This window comes from Salvelinus fontinalis, chromosome 34 (genome assembly GCF_029448725.1).
Source record: "Salvelinus fontinalis isolate EN_2023a chromosome 34, ASM2944872v1, whole genome shotgun sequence".
NCBI classification, from domain to species: Eukaryota; Metazoa; Chordata; class Actinopteri; order Salmoniformes; family Salmonidae; genus Salvelinus; species Salvelinus fontinalis.
Window position 1 is genome coordinate 9,854,490 of NC_074698.1, and position 17,013 is coordinate 9,871,502.

General features: G+C 38.9%; 1 protein-coding gene across 2 annotated transcripts; it reads left to right on the forward strand.

The window, feature by feature from the left end:
* Positions 1-1,246: 1,246 nt before the first annotated feature.
* Positions 1,247-17,013, forward strand: LOC129833048 (sorting nexin-8-like). 2 transcript variants are annotated; one of them, XM_055897299.1, is made up of 13 exons: positions 1,247-1,333; positions 6,209-6,336; positions 7,053-7,182; positions 10,366-10,556; positions 11,103-11,223; positions 12,864-13,000; positions 13,138-13,218; positions 13,315-13,475; positions 13,723-13,852; positions 13,951-14,019; positions 14,362-14,511; positions 15,036-15,185; positions 15,390-17,013. In XM_055897299.1, the coding sequence occupies exons 1-13, from the start codon at positions 1,312-1,314 to the stop codon at positions 15,477-15,479; spliced, it is 1,560 nt and encodes a 519-aa protein (XP_055753274.1). In that variant the 5' UTR covers positions 1,247-1,311; the 3' UTR covers positions 15,480-17,013. The 2 variants fall into 2 exon arrangements, with proteins under 2 accessions (XP_055753274.1, XP_055753273.1); XM_055897298.1 differs by having other exon boundaries at positions 1,297-1,333; positions 15,039-15,185.

Consider the following 17,013-nt stretch of genomic DNA (forward strand, 5'->3'; position numbering starts at 1 on the left):
GATGGTGAAGCTGCACACACCCAGGCATATTTTGAGTAAGAGCGAGTTGTCGAGTCGACCTGCTGAGTAAAGGGATAAATGAACAAACTATTGGGCTCTATCCAGGAAATCCGTATGACACACACTGACAACACTTTTGTAATGATCAATTTAGGGTCCTGCTAGTTACTTGACTGTTTTTTCCTCTCCTTCAGGTTCTATTGGAGGAGACAAATCCACAAATCACCCTTCAAACTTTTAGACCGTCTGAACGCATTGAACGACCAACAAGTAAAAATTCGTTACAATATAATCATATACACATTTGTATATCAATATCCAATAAATAGATTTGGCGCACTGGTCCTCAAAGAGATGTTCTTTGATTTATTTGGCTAGAGTTTTTTTCAAATCAAGTTATGGTTAGGCAGAGGTGGAAAAATACTCAATTGTCATACTTGAGTAAAAGTAAAGCTACCTTAATATACAATGACTCAAGTAAAAGTCAAAGTAACCCAGTAAAATACTACTTGAGTAAAAGTACAAAGTAAAAGTAAATGCTATAGATCAAATTCCTTATATTTAACCAGATGGCACAATTTCCTTTTTTATAACTTTTTTTAGACAGCCAGGGGCACACTCCAACACTCAGACATAATTTACAAAGGAGGCATTTATGTTTAGTGAGTACACCAGATCAGAGGCAGTAGGGATGACCAGGGACTTTCTCTTGATAAGTGTGTGAATTTGACCTTTTTCCTGTTACTGCTAAGCATTCAAATTGTAACTAGTACTTTTGGTTGTCAGGGAAAATGTATGGAGTAAAAAGTACCCAATTTTCTTTAGGAATGTAGTGAAGTAAAAGTAAAAGTAGTCAACAATATAAATAGTACAGTAAAGAACAGATACCCCCCCAAAACTACTTAAGTAGTACTAAAAAGTATTTTTTATGAAGTACTTTACACCACTGCGGTTAGGCTATGTCATAATTGCTTGGTTTCCAAAGATGGACTGAGAGTGTGAAAGCAATTAAATTCGAGGGCAGAGGCATATTTGAGATTTTTCAATCCTTTGTGGGGGAGGATCCATATACAATAACACTTGTTCACCAGTGCTCCTATGTTCTGGAATCCTAATATCCCGTTTGCAGTAATGCAGGTCCTGTCTAGTTTCTACAATAATGTTTGGACATATACAGTGCTGCTGCATAAGGTCTGAAATCTGGCAAAAATCCAAAATTCCCTACAACTTTAAGAAATAGTTAATTCATCGGGTTTTTTTCTTCAGGAAATCACATGGCGGTGCTGTCGTGCTCACATGACAAACTGAACTATGGCAGGCGAGCTCAATGAAGGTAATTTGCTAAATACATGTTATGTTCCACTTCTTTATGTTGGATTTAAGAATGTGTTTTCGGCTTTTTGTAAACGTTCTACGTGGCGACAGGCGAAATAATGTTTTTTTGGAGGGTTATGCTTGAGATTGAATTCAGACTAAGAGAACGCGGTTTGAAGTGTTCAGAGGAATAGTGTAGCCTACGATTCGTGATGTAACTACAAAACCTGTCAACTTCAAGATAAACAGTAATATAGTAGGTTTACTGCGAATTGTAAAATACAGGCTACTCATCTGAGCATTAGATTACACGTTTAGCAAGGGTGTTTAGTTTATTAGGATCCCTATTAGTTACTGCACATGCAGCAGCTACGCTACTTGGGGTTCACATAAAACTTACAAATACATAAAAGTACAGAACAGTAATAGGTAAAAACATAAGATAGGTGTAATTTAAGGGTGATTTGACAGATTGTAATTTAAGGGTGATTTGACAGATATCTGTAGTTTTTTTTTAATACAGTAGGGTAGGCTGCTGTACTGTTTCATTGGTCTGCTCATTGTCATGTTCTCACCTGTTATGGATGTTACCTGTCCCATAGAATTACAATCTAGATTATATTTCTATGACCTGAGCTATCATCCAATCACAATATTAATGCAAATTAGATTGATAGAAAAACATTAATTTAATTCATACATTTGATTAGAAACATTCTAACATTGGCTATTCTGACGTAATGCATGTCATTGTAAACATAACATTGGGCGTGGGGAGAGCAGAGGATTGCGTTTAGCTTTTTGTTTTTTACCAGCCTCTTGGCAAATGACAGGAGTGGAAAGTTAGTCGGTACCCAGACTACCATAGGAAAATTGTCGTTAAGTTATTTTTTATTTTCTTTCATTATGAAAATGACATATATGATTAAGTTTACTTTGTAAACATTTTTGCCAATACAAAAATACATTATTTTAAGCACTGTTTTGCCCATACATGTAACTGCCAGAATAATGGAAATTAGGGATACAAAGTATATTGAAAGCAGGTGGTTCCTGAGTTAATTAGGCAATTAACATCCTATCATGCTTAGGGTCATGTACAAAAATGCTGGGCAGGCCATTATTCTGGCTACCGTGGCTATGCTATGGATTACAATGTCCCCATCCCACAGGGCGAGTGACCACTGAATGGTTTGATGAGCATGAAAACGATGTAAACCATATGCCATGGTTGAACAATTGAACACTTATGGGAGATTCTGGAGTGGTGCCTGAGACAGTGTTTTCCACCACCATCAACAAAATATCAAATGGAATTTCTTGCAAACGAATGGTGTCGCATTCCTCCAATAGAGTTCCAGACGCTTGTAGAATCTAAGCCAAGGTGCAGTAAAGCTGCTCTGGATATTGGTGCCCCAGCACCCTATTAAGACACTTTATGTTGGCATTTCCTTTATTTTGGTAGTTACCTGTATGTACAGTGCCTTCAGAAAGTATTCACACCCCTTGACTTTTTCCACAATTTGTTGTGTTTCAAGGGGGGATTAAAATGCATTTAATTGTCTTTTTTTTTGTCAACGATCTACACAAAATACTCTGTCAAAGTGGAAGATAAATTCTAACATTTGGTAAAGCATTTATTAAAAAATAAAACACTAATATATCTTGATTAAAAGTATTCAACCCCCTGACACAATACAAGTTAGAATCACCTTTGGCAGAATCACCTTTCATAGCATTACAGCTGTGAGTCTTTCTGGGTAAGTCTAAGAGCTTTGCACTCCTGGATTGTACAATATTTTCACATTATTCTTGAAAAAATTCTTCGAGATCTGTAAGTTGGTTATTGATCATTGCTAGACAGCCATTTTCTTGGCATAGGTTCTCCAGCCAATTTAAGTCAAAACTGTAACTAAGCCGCCCAGGAACATTCACTAGCTATATTTCCATTAACTTGTCCAGTGATTTATTTTTTTGGTCGACATTTAGAAAATATATGTGACAATTCCCTGCTAGAGTGCGTTTCCATTGAACTATCTCATTTCAATGAAAACACCTGGACGTAATGACATCACACACAAAAAAAAACGACAGTGTCGATGTAAAAATGTAGTGGATGAAGTGTTTCCATTACCCATTTAGGCAAATTTCGCATTAATAAATTGGCGACAACCTGTATGCCCTCCCACCTATCTGTTGCATGTCTCAGGTAGCCCACAAAAGCCAACATGTATAGAATGCAATCATTTACTCATATTTGCCATATTCTAATAAGTCTCATGTGCCAGCGTATCGCTGCAGGCCGTGCCATGATAAAACTTGTACACCTGTAGATCTGAAAGAATTGGATGGGGAAACTTGCCAGCCAACCAGAAAAGCAAGGCGAAGCAATTCATGTATTCTTGACAGTCAGGAGAATCCTTGTTCCTTGTTGTGGAAAAAAATGTATTTTGTAAGCAATAGGCATTTAGAATTAAAGCTGGAGTGGAGCTTTATAATTATGCAGTGACATCACATGCCCTGCGTACCTTCAAAATGATTAGGAAATCATCATTTATTCTAAAAACACAGTTTCAATCATCATTTGTCAAAATAAAGAAAGTTAGAAAAAAATAAAAATCCACCCGTCGAACAATTTTTTTTTGTCAATCTTGAGAAAGTTTCTCCTATCTGCCCTTTCCATGACACATGTCGCAAGGATTCTTTTTGTTGCAACATTGCTTTTGTCGAATAAACCTGGCCTACTCTCTTCTTGGTAAGCAACTCCAGTGTATATTTGGCCTTGTGTTTTAGGTTATTGTCCTGCTGAAAGGTGAATTTGTCTCCATATGTCTGTTGGAAAGCAGACTGAACCAGGTTTTCCTCTAGGATTTTGCCTGTGCTTACTGTAGCTATATTGTTTCCTATTATCCTAAGAAACTCCCTAGTCCTTGCTGATGACAAGCATACCCATAACATAATGCAGCCACCATCATGCTTGATAATATGAAAAGTTGTACTCAGTGATCTGTTGTGTTGGATTTGTCCCAAACATTGTTTTGTATTTCTTTGACACATTTTTTGCAGTTCTACTTTAGTGCCTTATTGCAAACAGGATGCATGTTTTTGAATATTTTATTCTGTACAGGCTTCCTTCTTTTAACTCTCATTTAGGTTAGTATTGTGGAGTAACAACATTGTTGTTGATCCATCCTCAGTTTTGTCCTATCACAGCCATTAAACTCTTTAACTGTTTAAAAATCACCATTGGCCTCATGGTGAAATCCCTGAGCTGTTTCCTTCCTCCCTGGCAACTGAGTTAGGAAGGACGCCTGTATCTTTGTAGTGACTGGGTGTATCGACACACCATCCAAAGTGTAATTAATAACTTCACCATGCTCAAAGGGATATTCAATGTTTGCTTTTTTTTTTACCCATCTACCAATAGGTGCCCTTCTTTGAGAAACATTGGAAAATCTCCCTGGTCTTTGTGGTGGAATCAGAGTTTGAAATTAAGTGCTCGACTGAGGGACCTTACAGAGTGTGTGGGGTACAGAGATGAGGTAGTCATTCAAAACTCATGTTAAACACTATTATTGCACACAGAGTGAGTCCATGCAACTTATTATGTGACTTGTTAAGCAAATCTTTACTACTGAACCTATTTAGGCTTGCAATAACAGGGGTTGAATACTTATTCACTCAAGACATTTCAGCTTTTCATTTTTAATTAGTAAACATTTCTAAAAACATAATTCCAATTTGACATTATGGGGTTCTGTGTGTGTGTGTGTGTGTGTGTGGACAAGTGACACAAAATCTCAATTTAATACATGTTAAATTAAGGCTGTAACACAACAAAATGCACTGTAGATCCAAGTTGGCTAGACTTTAAATATAAAGATTAGCTGGGTACTCACTAGCAGGTGGGCTTGTGCTTGAGATTGTTTATGAGATCTGTGTTAAAGATGCACTATGCAGAAATCGCTCAGTCATTTCCTGGTTACTAAAATGTGAATAGTTTGTCTAATTTCAGTTTGTGACAGAACAAGCAAATATAGTGTAGAGCATCATTGTACCATCTAAACCACTGTGAAATATATTTTCCATAAGAAAAATATTGTATTTTCGGCTGTTTGAAGTTGATGTACAAAACCGAAAGTAAAAAAACGCAAAAACAAAACTTAAGTACAGGAAGCATAGAAATAGCACAAATAAAATTTCTTAGACTTGCTTTCAATGAGTGACAGATCTATAACACAAATTTCTATGTGAATATGCTGGGTCGCCCAAAAAGTTACATTTACACCTTTAATTTTCTATAATGCCTGTTACCAAAAGTTGGTCATTATTAGTGGATGTGCATGGTTCTGGTAAAAAAAACATATATTATAAGAAAAATTGCATTTTTGATAGACTGATTTGAAAGCCAGATCAGTGATTTTTGCAAAAATGCAGGTTATTCTATTTTGATAAAATAATAATATTATTAGTGGCTCTTATGCTGAAGGCTTATATTTAGCCTTGGTATAATTTTACAAGCCCTGAATTCAGCTCTACCTGCACCTTAGAGACTGCTCCCATGTGTACATAGTCATTGAACACTGGCGACTTTAATTATATTTACATACTGTTTTACCCACTTCATATGTATATACTGTATTCTAATCAAGGCTCATCCTATATAACTACTGCTGTACACACCTTTTCTATTCATATACTGTCCATATTTCCACAACCATTATGCATTTACACTGAGTATACCAAACATTAGGAACACCTTCCTAATATTGAGTAGTTTAGGTTAAATGAAATAGATTTTGCCATGAGGTTTAACCACAAATCATGCAATTTAATTAAAATGTCTTCATCCACATAAATCCATGCCTAATGGTTTGTGCACCTCCTCTCTCAGGATCAGTCCCTCCGTACTACAGGGAGGTGTACGAGGCCATCCGGAGTAAGATAGATGAACGAGTGCAGGTGGAGGTCTTCCAGAGGTTGCTCAGCAGAACAGATCTTCCCAGTGCTGTGCAGGGCCAGGTGAACACTACTTTTTCTTCACTTGTTGTCACATCTATGATCTAGAATGCCCGCCAAATGTGGAAAGGAAGTTCTGGCTGTTTGTGTATTTTTTTTTTTTTTAGGCTCAAGTTTTTGTTGTTATGAAACAGAAGCACAGACTGGTTTGTAATGTATTAGACCGATGGGTTTTCTATCCTCTTCCCTTCTTGGAACTCCAAGAAAAGTGAACAAGAAATTCTGCAGAATAGGAAGTAGGACTTGAAAAACATCTAGCGCTCTTTGATACAAACCATTCAACTCTATTCAAAGACCCTCTCAAGCCTATATTTGTTTTACCACTAAGTACTAAAGGGGTAATTACAATACTCGTTCCAACACCAGTTATTAGAAAGGGTGGTGTCTGCTAACTATCTCCTTGCTGCCATTTAATTAGTGGTATTTGCTTCAGTAAAGCTTACTCAAAAGTGATGGTATTTGAGGGGATGGCGTTTAAAAGTTGTGTTATTCAAGAGCACATGGGACGTGAAAAAATGACAACGTGTTACACATTATCCATGGAAACGCTTCATAGATGCATTTCAGCTGAGACCACATGGTTCAGTTTGATGTTTCTTACTGTATTATATCATTACTGAAGTGTTTTCTGCATTTTCTTGTCAACCACAGCTGAATTTAGACCTTGGATTGAGCAGTGACCTGTTAAGAGAGTCCTGTAATGTCCTTGTCTTTTTCAGATTGCTGAGCATGTTGACTACACTGATGGATTCTTAAGCAAGTTGTCCCTATATAAAGCACTGGCGTTGATTGCGCTTGCTCAGCAAGGAAAGCAACCAAGCCCGAAACTCTTAGAGAACTGCATACAAGGTAAGCCTTTTAACTAGTTGTTTTCAAGTGAGGACACGGCAGTAAATGTGTAGCTTAATCAGTGGCTTGACTGTTAAGTATCTAAGGTCAAAAGCCTTTGTGACCCCTATGAACAGCTTGTGTGAGAAAGTTCACTTCTCTATATATTGTGTGAAGATGAATATGCATGTGACAACCTAAATTACACATTGCATTTGCACACAAAACAAGCAAGTGTGCTGTGCTAAAAAGCTGGTCCTAGTTTTATCATAGTGTGTTGTATTTGTTGGCCGGTTTCCTCTAACCTCTGGGCATTGCGTCTGGGAATACACCAGCTCCCTTCCCATGTCTCTGTAAAAGACACACAACCTTTCCCTGCCCTTTTTTTCCTCTGGAACAGCTCTGTGAAAATCATAATGAAAGTTACAGGAAGAACTTTTCCCTCTCTCTTAAGTACACTTGTATTTCTTGATTATATGAATCAGTTTACTTTCACATTCTGTGGCTGTTGAAAAGCATGAGTGTTACAGTGTACAGTACCATTAAGTTGGAGAGGAGTAGTCGTCTTTGGTTTTTCAGAGGTAGCCATTACTCCGAACACAGCCCTGAGTTAGAGCTCTGTTCCAAAGCTCATATGATTATTTAGGGCCCTCTGTGTTATTTCAAGTGCTGCCAATATGGCAGCTGACTGCTTTCTGTGAAACTGATGTCACGTTTTCTCTGCTGAGCTGGTAGATCTTGTTTCCTGGTTGTTGGAGGAGGACGATTAATTCTGCTCATATCTGTGTGGAATGTCAAGGAGGGTTACATTCAGGATCACATGAATCACACCATCATAATTGTTTGAAAGACTTAAGAGACATTTGAGTTTAGGGAGAGTCATGTGTGCTTTCTAATGGTGTCAAGTCTAGTTTCCTCAATATTACGCAAAGGTGTACCGCAGGGGTTGGTATTGGGACCTGTGCTCTTTACTATTTATATACAGTGCTGTGAAAAAGTATTTGCCCCATTTCTAATTGTCTCTACTTTTGCATATTTTTGATACTGAATGTTGTCAGATCTTCAACCAAATCCTAATATTAGATAAAGGGAAACTGAGTGAGCAAATAACACAACAATTACATACTTATTACATTTATTTCATAAATAAAGTTATGCCACACCCAATGCCCCAGTGTGAAAAAGTAGGTGCCCCCTTACACTCAATAACTGGTTGTGCCACCTTTAGCTGCAATGACTCCAACCAAACACTTCCTGTAGTTGTTTATCAGTCTCACGCCACTGTGGTGGAGTTTTGGACTACTCTTTCATGCAGAGCTGTTGTAACTCAGTGACATTTGTGGGTTTTCAAGCATGAACTGCTTGTTTCAAGTCCTGCCACAACATCTCAATTAGGTTGAGGTCTGGACTTTTACTAGGCCATTCCAAAACTTCAAATGTGTTGCTTTTTAGCCATTTTCATGTAGACTTGATTGTGTGTTTTGGATCATTGTCTTGCTGCGCTTCAGCTTCAGCTCCCAGACGGATGGCCTCACATTCTCCTGTAGAATTCTCTGATACAGAGCAGAATTCATGGTTCCTTCTAAGGCAAGCCGTCCAGGTCCTGAGGCAAACCATCACACTACCACCACCATGCTTGACCGTTGGTATGAGGTTCTTACTGTGGAATGCAGCATTTGGTTTTCGTCAGGCATAATGGGAACCATGTCGTCCAAAAAGTTATACTTTTGAATCAATCATAGAACATTCTTCCAAGAGTCAGTAAGAACAGTAAGAACCGCATGACAACGGTCAAGCGTGTTGGTGGTAGTGTGATGGTTTGGGGATGCTTTGCTGCCTCAGGCGATGTGAGATCCTGATCAACAACTACAGGAAGCATTTGGTTGCAGTCATTGCAGCTAAAGGTGGCACAACTAGTTATTGAGTGTAAGGGGGAAACTACTTTTTCACAGAAAGGAATTGGGTGTTGCACAACTGTGTGAATTTAAATAAGTCTAACTTTTTTTGTTATTTGTAAACTCAGGTTCCCTTTATCTAATATTAGGTTTTGGTTGAAGGTCTGATAACATTCAGTATCAAAAATATGCAAAAGTAGAGACAATTAGAAAGGGGGCAAATCCTTTTTCCAGACTGCAGCAAGCCGCTGCTCTTAAACCGTTGGATGTAGCGCGCTTCACTGACAGTTTTAATACTCATCACTGCATCATGTATCAGAAGGTTGGCTGGACCTCACTAAAATCCTGTACATCACTTTATTACTCCTTTCTTGTTTACAAAGCTCCGCTCCACAAGATTCCAACATACTTCACTTCCCTGTTGAAATATTACAATATGAGATACCAATCCCGTTCGGAGGTTTTCTTAACTCTTGAGGTCCTGGTTGTCTCCACAAAGTTTGGTAAATTTGCCTTTTAGTTTTAACACACTACCGTTATGGAATACCTTATAAACAATCTCCACCTGGATTCCCTGGTGCCGATAGGGCAGTTTAAAACTCTGTTGGTAAAGTAGTTCATGGAAGTGTGCAATTGTTTCAATTGACTATTATAACTTGTTATAATGTATTTATAGCTGAATTGTAGTTTTATTTTTATATTTTGTTGTATTGATGCCGTTTTTGTCATCAGGGCACCATTGCAAATGAGACACTGGTCTCAATTGGGCTCCCTTGATTAAAAAGAAGTAGCCCCAAAAAAATGTGAATGGGAGAATTCAAGTGTCTGAAGGATCAGAGGGCAACTAAGGGAGGTGAAATGTCAAATGTACACTGGAACATGCTTGCTTTCCCCACACAACATGGATGTGTGTAGGAAAATGTTTTATATTCAAACCGTTTTTGTCATCAGGGCACCATTGCAAATGAGACACTGGTCTCAATTGGGCTCCCTTGATTAAAAAGAAGTAGCCCCAAAAAAATGTGAATGGGAGAATTCAAGTGTCTGAAGGATCAGAGGGCAACTAAGGGAGGTGAAATGTCAAATGTACACTGGAACATGCTTGCTTTCCCCACACAACATGGATGTGTGTAGGAAAATGTTTTATATTCAAACCTGCACTACAGGAAATCATAAATGATGTCTTTTAGTTCAATAGAGCTGAATGTGTACACTTTGTCTGTGAGCATAGATGTGCTGATGGCCTTCTAGATAAATGAGTAGATGAGAGAATTGGTTACTCATGTTTGACTTGGTGTTTGTTTGACAGGGTTCCCTAAGCCCCAACTTGGTGAGTTCAAGGACCTCCAGACTCTGAGGATGCAGCCAACCCAGGATAGCCCCCTCACGGTGTCCCAGACCCTGGGCAAGCTGCTTGCCAGGGATACAGTCCAGGTGGAGCTAATTCCTGAAAAGAAGGGTCTGTTCCTCAAACACGTGGAGTACCAGATCACCAGCCAGGTGAAGGCTGCATTTAATTACATATGAGTGTAACATAAATGGGCTTTGTTAGAAGAACAGTCAAGGAAATTATGAAGAGAAGGAACATACTTTACCCATACACATACTAAGGCACATATTTTACCACATATTTACCTTTTTACTTCAAATAGGTCACATTTGTGCATTACAAGCAACATTTTTTAATAGGAATTTTGATCATAACTACAAAAAGCCTGTAATTCCCTCTGGCTCTATTCCTGGCTCCTCAATTATTTCTGCATTTTTGGCTTGGTGAAACGAATAGCTTTAATGCTTGTTGGTAAGGGTCCATCTAAGAATGAATGTATACATACAGTACATTGCATCGTTTACACTGGGTGCCTAAGCTGAACAGAGCTGGTGTTGTTTATGTACAGTGAGCATTCACAATCAGTATGACCTAAAGCCAACCCATGACAAACACATCCATTGTCAATATATTTGTTGAATTCACAAGCCAATGCATTATGTTACTTTGCACTTCTCGGTTATTCACACATGTAATATTTGTTTGAACTTTTTCAGCATTTTAAGATATCTGTTTACCGGCGGTACAGTGATTTCGATGTCTTCCACGAGCTCTTGCTGCAGAGGTTTGCCTACAGAATGGTGCCTGCACTGCCGCCTAAGAGAATGCTGAAAGGAGGTATATAGAGGATGTCAGTCAGAACGTTTGATTATTTGGAGGAGAGTGAGGCTTTGGTCTGTAAATAATAGTGTTCCACTCTGCATCAGAGCTGGGGTCCCGCTGCTCCAAAGAAACTCAAATTCTATTAATCCAACTTCACCCGTGTTCCCACATCCAGACATGAACTCTGGTATCTAATAATGGTAATGTAAAGACAATGTTATTACTTTATTCAGGGTTGGGCGGATAACTTGAAAAATGTAATCCGTTACTGATTACAGTTACATGATAAAATAATCTTTTGGATTATTCCAAAGAAGTATCCGATTACATTTGGATTACTTTTGCATTACTTTCACTTCTAGCACCCAGACATATTTGAAAACGCTTAAAACTGTTGATTTAATATAGTATTTTTTCATTTAGTAACATTATTATTTCCAAATGGGGTGAGAGCCTAAAGATCCTATAATTCATGTTATATTCTATGTGTAAGAGCATAGTCACAGGGCTCCATACTAACATTTTCACTTGTTGGCACCAGCCCATGATTTGGTTGCACCACAATTGCTGTGAGGTCACACAATAGAAAAAAATGATAGCCATATCATCTTATAAAGTAATTCATCGTTTTCTATTCAGAGGTGTACTAGACTACTAACACGGTATGATTCAAGAAATACATGGTTTATTCTTACATCATGTTCAAGTACAACTGCATGATTCCAGCTATTTTGAATTGCAACCTAAACCAGTGATTGTCATGGATTTGGGGTTTGGCAACTAGGCAATTATTATTATTTTACGATGAAAATAGGCTTACAGTATTTTATATTTTTTTGTTCAATAGATATTCATTTGTCTACATCTTTTTGGGCACTCATTTATATTTTGAGGCTAATTTATTTGGGACTAATTCACCAGATGAAGAAGTGGTTAGCTAGAAAGCTAACTCAACATATAGCATATTACTGATAGTTAGCCGTGAAATGTATATCTAACAGTACATTTAATGTATATGCCTATGCACCTACCTTTAATGCCCGACGTGAGTGCCCTTTGTTGGATATTAAATACAATTCAGACCAGAAAGCTTAGACCCCTTTCTCTTAAACAGTAACCACATTGGTTGCATTCAGTAGTGTTTTCCCCATGATTTAGGCCTACATTTTGAAATATTGTGCAATCAGAAAGCATTTCACGAAGGAAAGAGATTGAAACTGCACTGCTTCAAAGCAGCAAGCAGGACCTCTGTAGTCCCAGCTGATTTGCATTGACCAGTGAGCCAGGTGTAAATGTTTTGGAAGCCTTACCAATTCATTCAACCACAGAAGAAGCCATCCACCCTTAATGGACGATCAGCAGAATAATAGAATCTCTGAGAGCATGTGAGAAGTGCTGATGGTGCGCTAAATGACAGCAATGATGACAAAGTTTTATCAAGATGAAGTATAGATAGATGAAGTAATCCCGAAAGTAATTAGCTGTTTTTAAGAATGTAATCCGATTACACTTTTTAAAAAGTAATCCAGGTTGATTCGTTACATCGAGCCAACCCTGACTGTATTACATAAAACGGTATGATCTCTTCTGTTTTACGGAAGCAGAACAAGTGAATGAATATGCTGGCTCTTTAACTGACCTCTGTCTGTCTACAGTCCTGACCTCTATGTCTGAGAGGGACTTTATAGAGGGAAGGCGGCGTGCTCTGGGCCGGTTCATCAACCTAGTGGCACGACACCCTTTCTTCTCCGAGGACGAACTGGTCAAGACCTTTCTCACCTTCAATGGCTCGGTACGTCTCTGCTACTGAAAAGACCACCTTGCTTCATCTCTGCTAGTTGTCTATGCAAAGATCACATTGTTCTTTGGCTTGCCATGGATAATGACTGTACTTCTCTCACAACTTTACTCTCTCTCTCTTACTCTCAGGACGTTCAAGTGAAAATGCGTGATGCTTGCAAGAAAATGGGAGATGAATTCATGACTAATACAATGGCAACTCTGGCAAAGGTTTGTATTGTTTCTATTATCAAATAGTACATCAAATGACTATTTGAAATCCTACTGAGATGCAGCAGTGTGAGTCTTGGTACATCTGTGCTGTAGGAATATCTCCCAGCTGATATCCAGGCCCAGTTTTCATCAAGCAGGGAACTGATCAGGAATATCCACAACAGCTTTCACAAGCTGCGAGACCGGGCAGAGAAGATGGCCGAGCGCTCCAAGGAAAATGCCACTGATTTGCTAATGTTTGGAAGGGAGCTCAGGTACAGAACTCAGCATTTATAGGGCATAAAGTTCTCTTTCTCTATCGCCCCTCTCTAGACAAGTGTTTTGGCCCAAGGAAACGTATTATGCTAGCTACCCCACCCATACAACAGTTTTGGGGAAGAAAATGTTGGCAATTGTAAAGGATTTGTTTTCTTTTCCTTTTCAGGGTTTTCACTTCAAATCGTTTTTGTCAGCCAAGACACCGTACTGGTCCAGCTTCTCTAGTTATGCTTTCTGTTGCAGTACACTGGGCTCCGATGGTTCACCCATTCCCTCTCTGGCCTCATCCCAAAGCACCTGGGGCATTCTCCGTCAGTCTCTGAAAGGCCTTTCCGTGGAGTTTGCTCTGCTCGCCGACAAAGGTGCTCAGCAGGTACAATCCAGCTCACTGTATATACGTACCACCTGCTCTACTATTGCCAAACTCTACCTGCGTGCAAAACATAATCATTTATTCATTGATATCTTAAGGGGAGGAGAGAAGAGGACGATGTTGTGGAAAAACTGAATCTATTCTTGGATTTGCTGCAATCATACAGAGTGAGTTTGAGAAATGTAAAAAATCAATTTACTGAAGAACTCTGTATTAAGTTAATGCAATGTTACTAGTGTTATTACAAATGCACTACACAGGTATAACAGCAACTTAATTTAGAGTGTTAACAATATATATTTGACCCGTGTGGCTCAGTTGGTAGAGCATGGTGCTTGCAACGCCAGGGTTGTGGGATTGATTCCCACGGGGGACCAGTACAAATAAGTATGCACTCACTACTTACTGTAAGTCGTTCTGGACAAGTGTCTGCTAAATACTATAATGTAAAAATAGGGTAGTTATTTCTTACCGTGCGTGTGTGTGTGTGTGTGTGTTGTGTCCCATAGGATCTGTGTGAGCGGCATGAGAAGGGAGTATTGCACGAGCACCAGAGAGCGCTGCAGAAGTACGGTATGATGAAGAGGCAGATGATGAATGCCACAGTGCAGCCCAAAGAGCAGGTGTCAGTGGAGCAACTGGAGTCTCGCATTGTGCAGGTTCTCTCTCATTCATTCATTCTATCTCCTTCTCTTCCCCTTTCTCTCTCTCTCGCTCTCTCTCTCTGTGTGTGCTTGAAAAACGCTCTTCCTCCCTCATTTACTCAGGGTTGTCACACGTCAAATCAACACTGTTGTCAGGATAATGAAGATTAAATAATGTCATCACAGGCCAACCCACCCTCCTCCCCTCAGAGACTGTGTCCTCTCTGACATTGAGAGGAAGGAGGGAAAGCATTTTCCTATATGCCGTCATTGGGCAGTTGATTGATACCCTGGTATAAGGATTGATATCTTTGTATATCCTACCACATTTCTCATACTAAACCATCTTAGGACGATATTGCATTTGACAGTTGGGCATTTCAGCCTTTAGAATGGATCTCATATGTCATGCGTTTCAACACTGACTCCTACAGACAAGGCCATGACAGCATAGTCTTATGATCAATGAGGTTGTTCCTCTTGATAACCATCATATGGTTGTGGTTTGTGAAGTAATGGTTTGTATCCTCCCCTAACAGCAGGAGAACGCCATTCAGACCATGGAACTGCGGAACTACTTCTCCCTGTTCTGCCTTCACCAGGAGACTCAGCTCATCTTCACATACCTGCCCATCACCTCTCACATCCTGGGAGCCTTCGTCAACTCACAGGTCCAAGGTCACCAAGAGGTGAGACTCACCTGGACATATACAGTGTCAGGCATGGATTTCTAAGGATTTAGTTGATGTAGTAGAGCACACAGTTCATTAGGTTGGTGTGTGTGTGTTGATTCTAATCTTTAATAGATGCACAATTATAAGATAATCGTCTATAGACTTTTGGTCAGAGGATGCTTTCACTTTAACAGACTACTTTGTTTGTTCAATAACTAGATGGGTGCAGTGTGGAATGATCTCCAGCAGAAGCTTGGGTGTCTCTTCGGTGTCGATGAAGTGCAATCCCCTCCTCTTACACCCAAGTAGACACCCATGTCCCCTTCTCTCTCAACAAGCGATGAATATGCTGCTTTGCAAGCCAAGATACAGTCACTCTCAGAAGGGACTGATGGTGAACTGTTTTCATAAAACCTTGAAAAACACTACAAACTGTGCCTTAAGTATCAATCAGTGGTGAGTAAATGCAGTTTACGCACCTTTTTTTCATTTTCTTTGTGGGACAGTTTATCCACCTTTTGCGGAAAAAATGCATTGAAGTATAGGGAGCGCTACTTTTTTCTCTGCTACCCGGCGATCAGTTTACCCACTTCTTTTTTTTTACCACTACATCACTGATTTCAATGAGTGGATGTGGTCTGCAGCTCGAGATATATTATACTGTACGTGCATCCTCACTAGGGATGTCAGAGGTAGATCAAAGGAGCTCATTGGGAAGTGGAAGAGTGCTTTGAAAAATGTGTACTGCTGCCTTGCTGTATGAGAATAGGAAAATATGGATTTCATAATTGATATAGAGGGAACATTTTGTTGAAAAGCTGGACCCTTTCTGTGTTATTTTGTAGCTCATTGCCTTTACCATATGAGGGACTTCTTACCCACACTTCTTGGAGGATCATTCGCCTATGTAGAGGTATAATGTAGTGTCTCATTGCAGGCAGACAAATGTAAGAATGTATGTGCATGTAGGAATACACTAATTAAGCTGATTGAAGATGTTGCCACACAGGGAAGAAAGGTTTCCTTGCCGCAGCCAGGTGGTGGCAACATAACCTTTTGTGTTTAAGATGTTTAGAAAGATTCTAATCAGGGCACAGGCTCATTTCTGAAAAAGACAGGCAAACCAATATATATTAAAGTAAATGTAGTAGCAGCATGCTATTCAATGGTTTGTTGTGAAGTACAACATAAGTATTAATCATCCTGCTGACCACACTTCTGCAACTGGGCTGGCTAGCTTGTTGTGTTGATATTCATGCAAAGGACTTCGGATTCCTTGCGTCAATCGAATCTTTGTTGCAATACTGTGAAAAGCTGCTTCAGTTTCTACGCCTGAGCCGAGCAATCTATCGAGAGGAAGATGTTTGATCAAATGAAAATAATGAATGATTTATGGCTGATATAACACTTCACGTGACCAATGGTGAACATACCAAAGAAACATGCTACAATGCCACCCAGTCATTAGTGCAATTAAGTAGTAATGATCCTGTAATATTTTATTTCAGGTAGAAATGAAATGTGCTCTGTGTTAATGCTTTTGACCTGTTTGCAATGTTTCAGTTTCAATTAAGATGCAATGGTGGTTCAGTGTTTACTTAATGTAGATTTGAAGAAAACTAGATTGAATATTTTTTCTGTGTATGCAATATTCAAGAATATTCTGATTTATCTTTTTCAAGAATATACCCAATGATTTATTGTCCTCTTATTCAACAGTATACATTGATTCCATGTCTAAAGCATAAGATTGTTGGTAAAGTTTCTCATTATTTGATCTGATGAAAAATGTTTAAAAAATTCACTCACTATTTTGAAGCTTTAATTAAAGTACATGAATGAG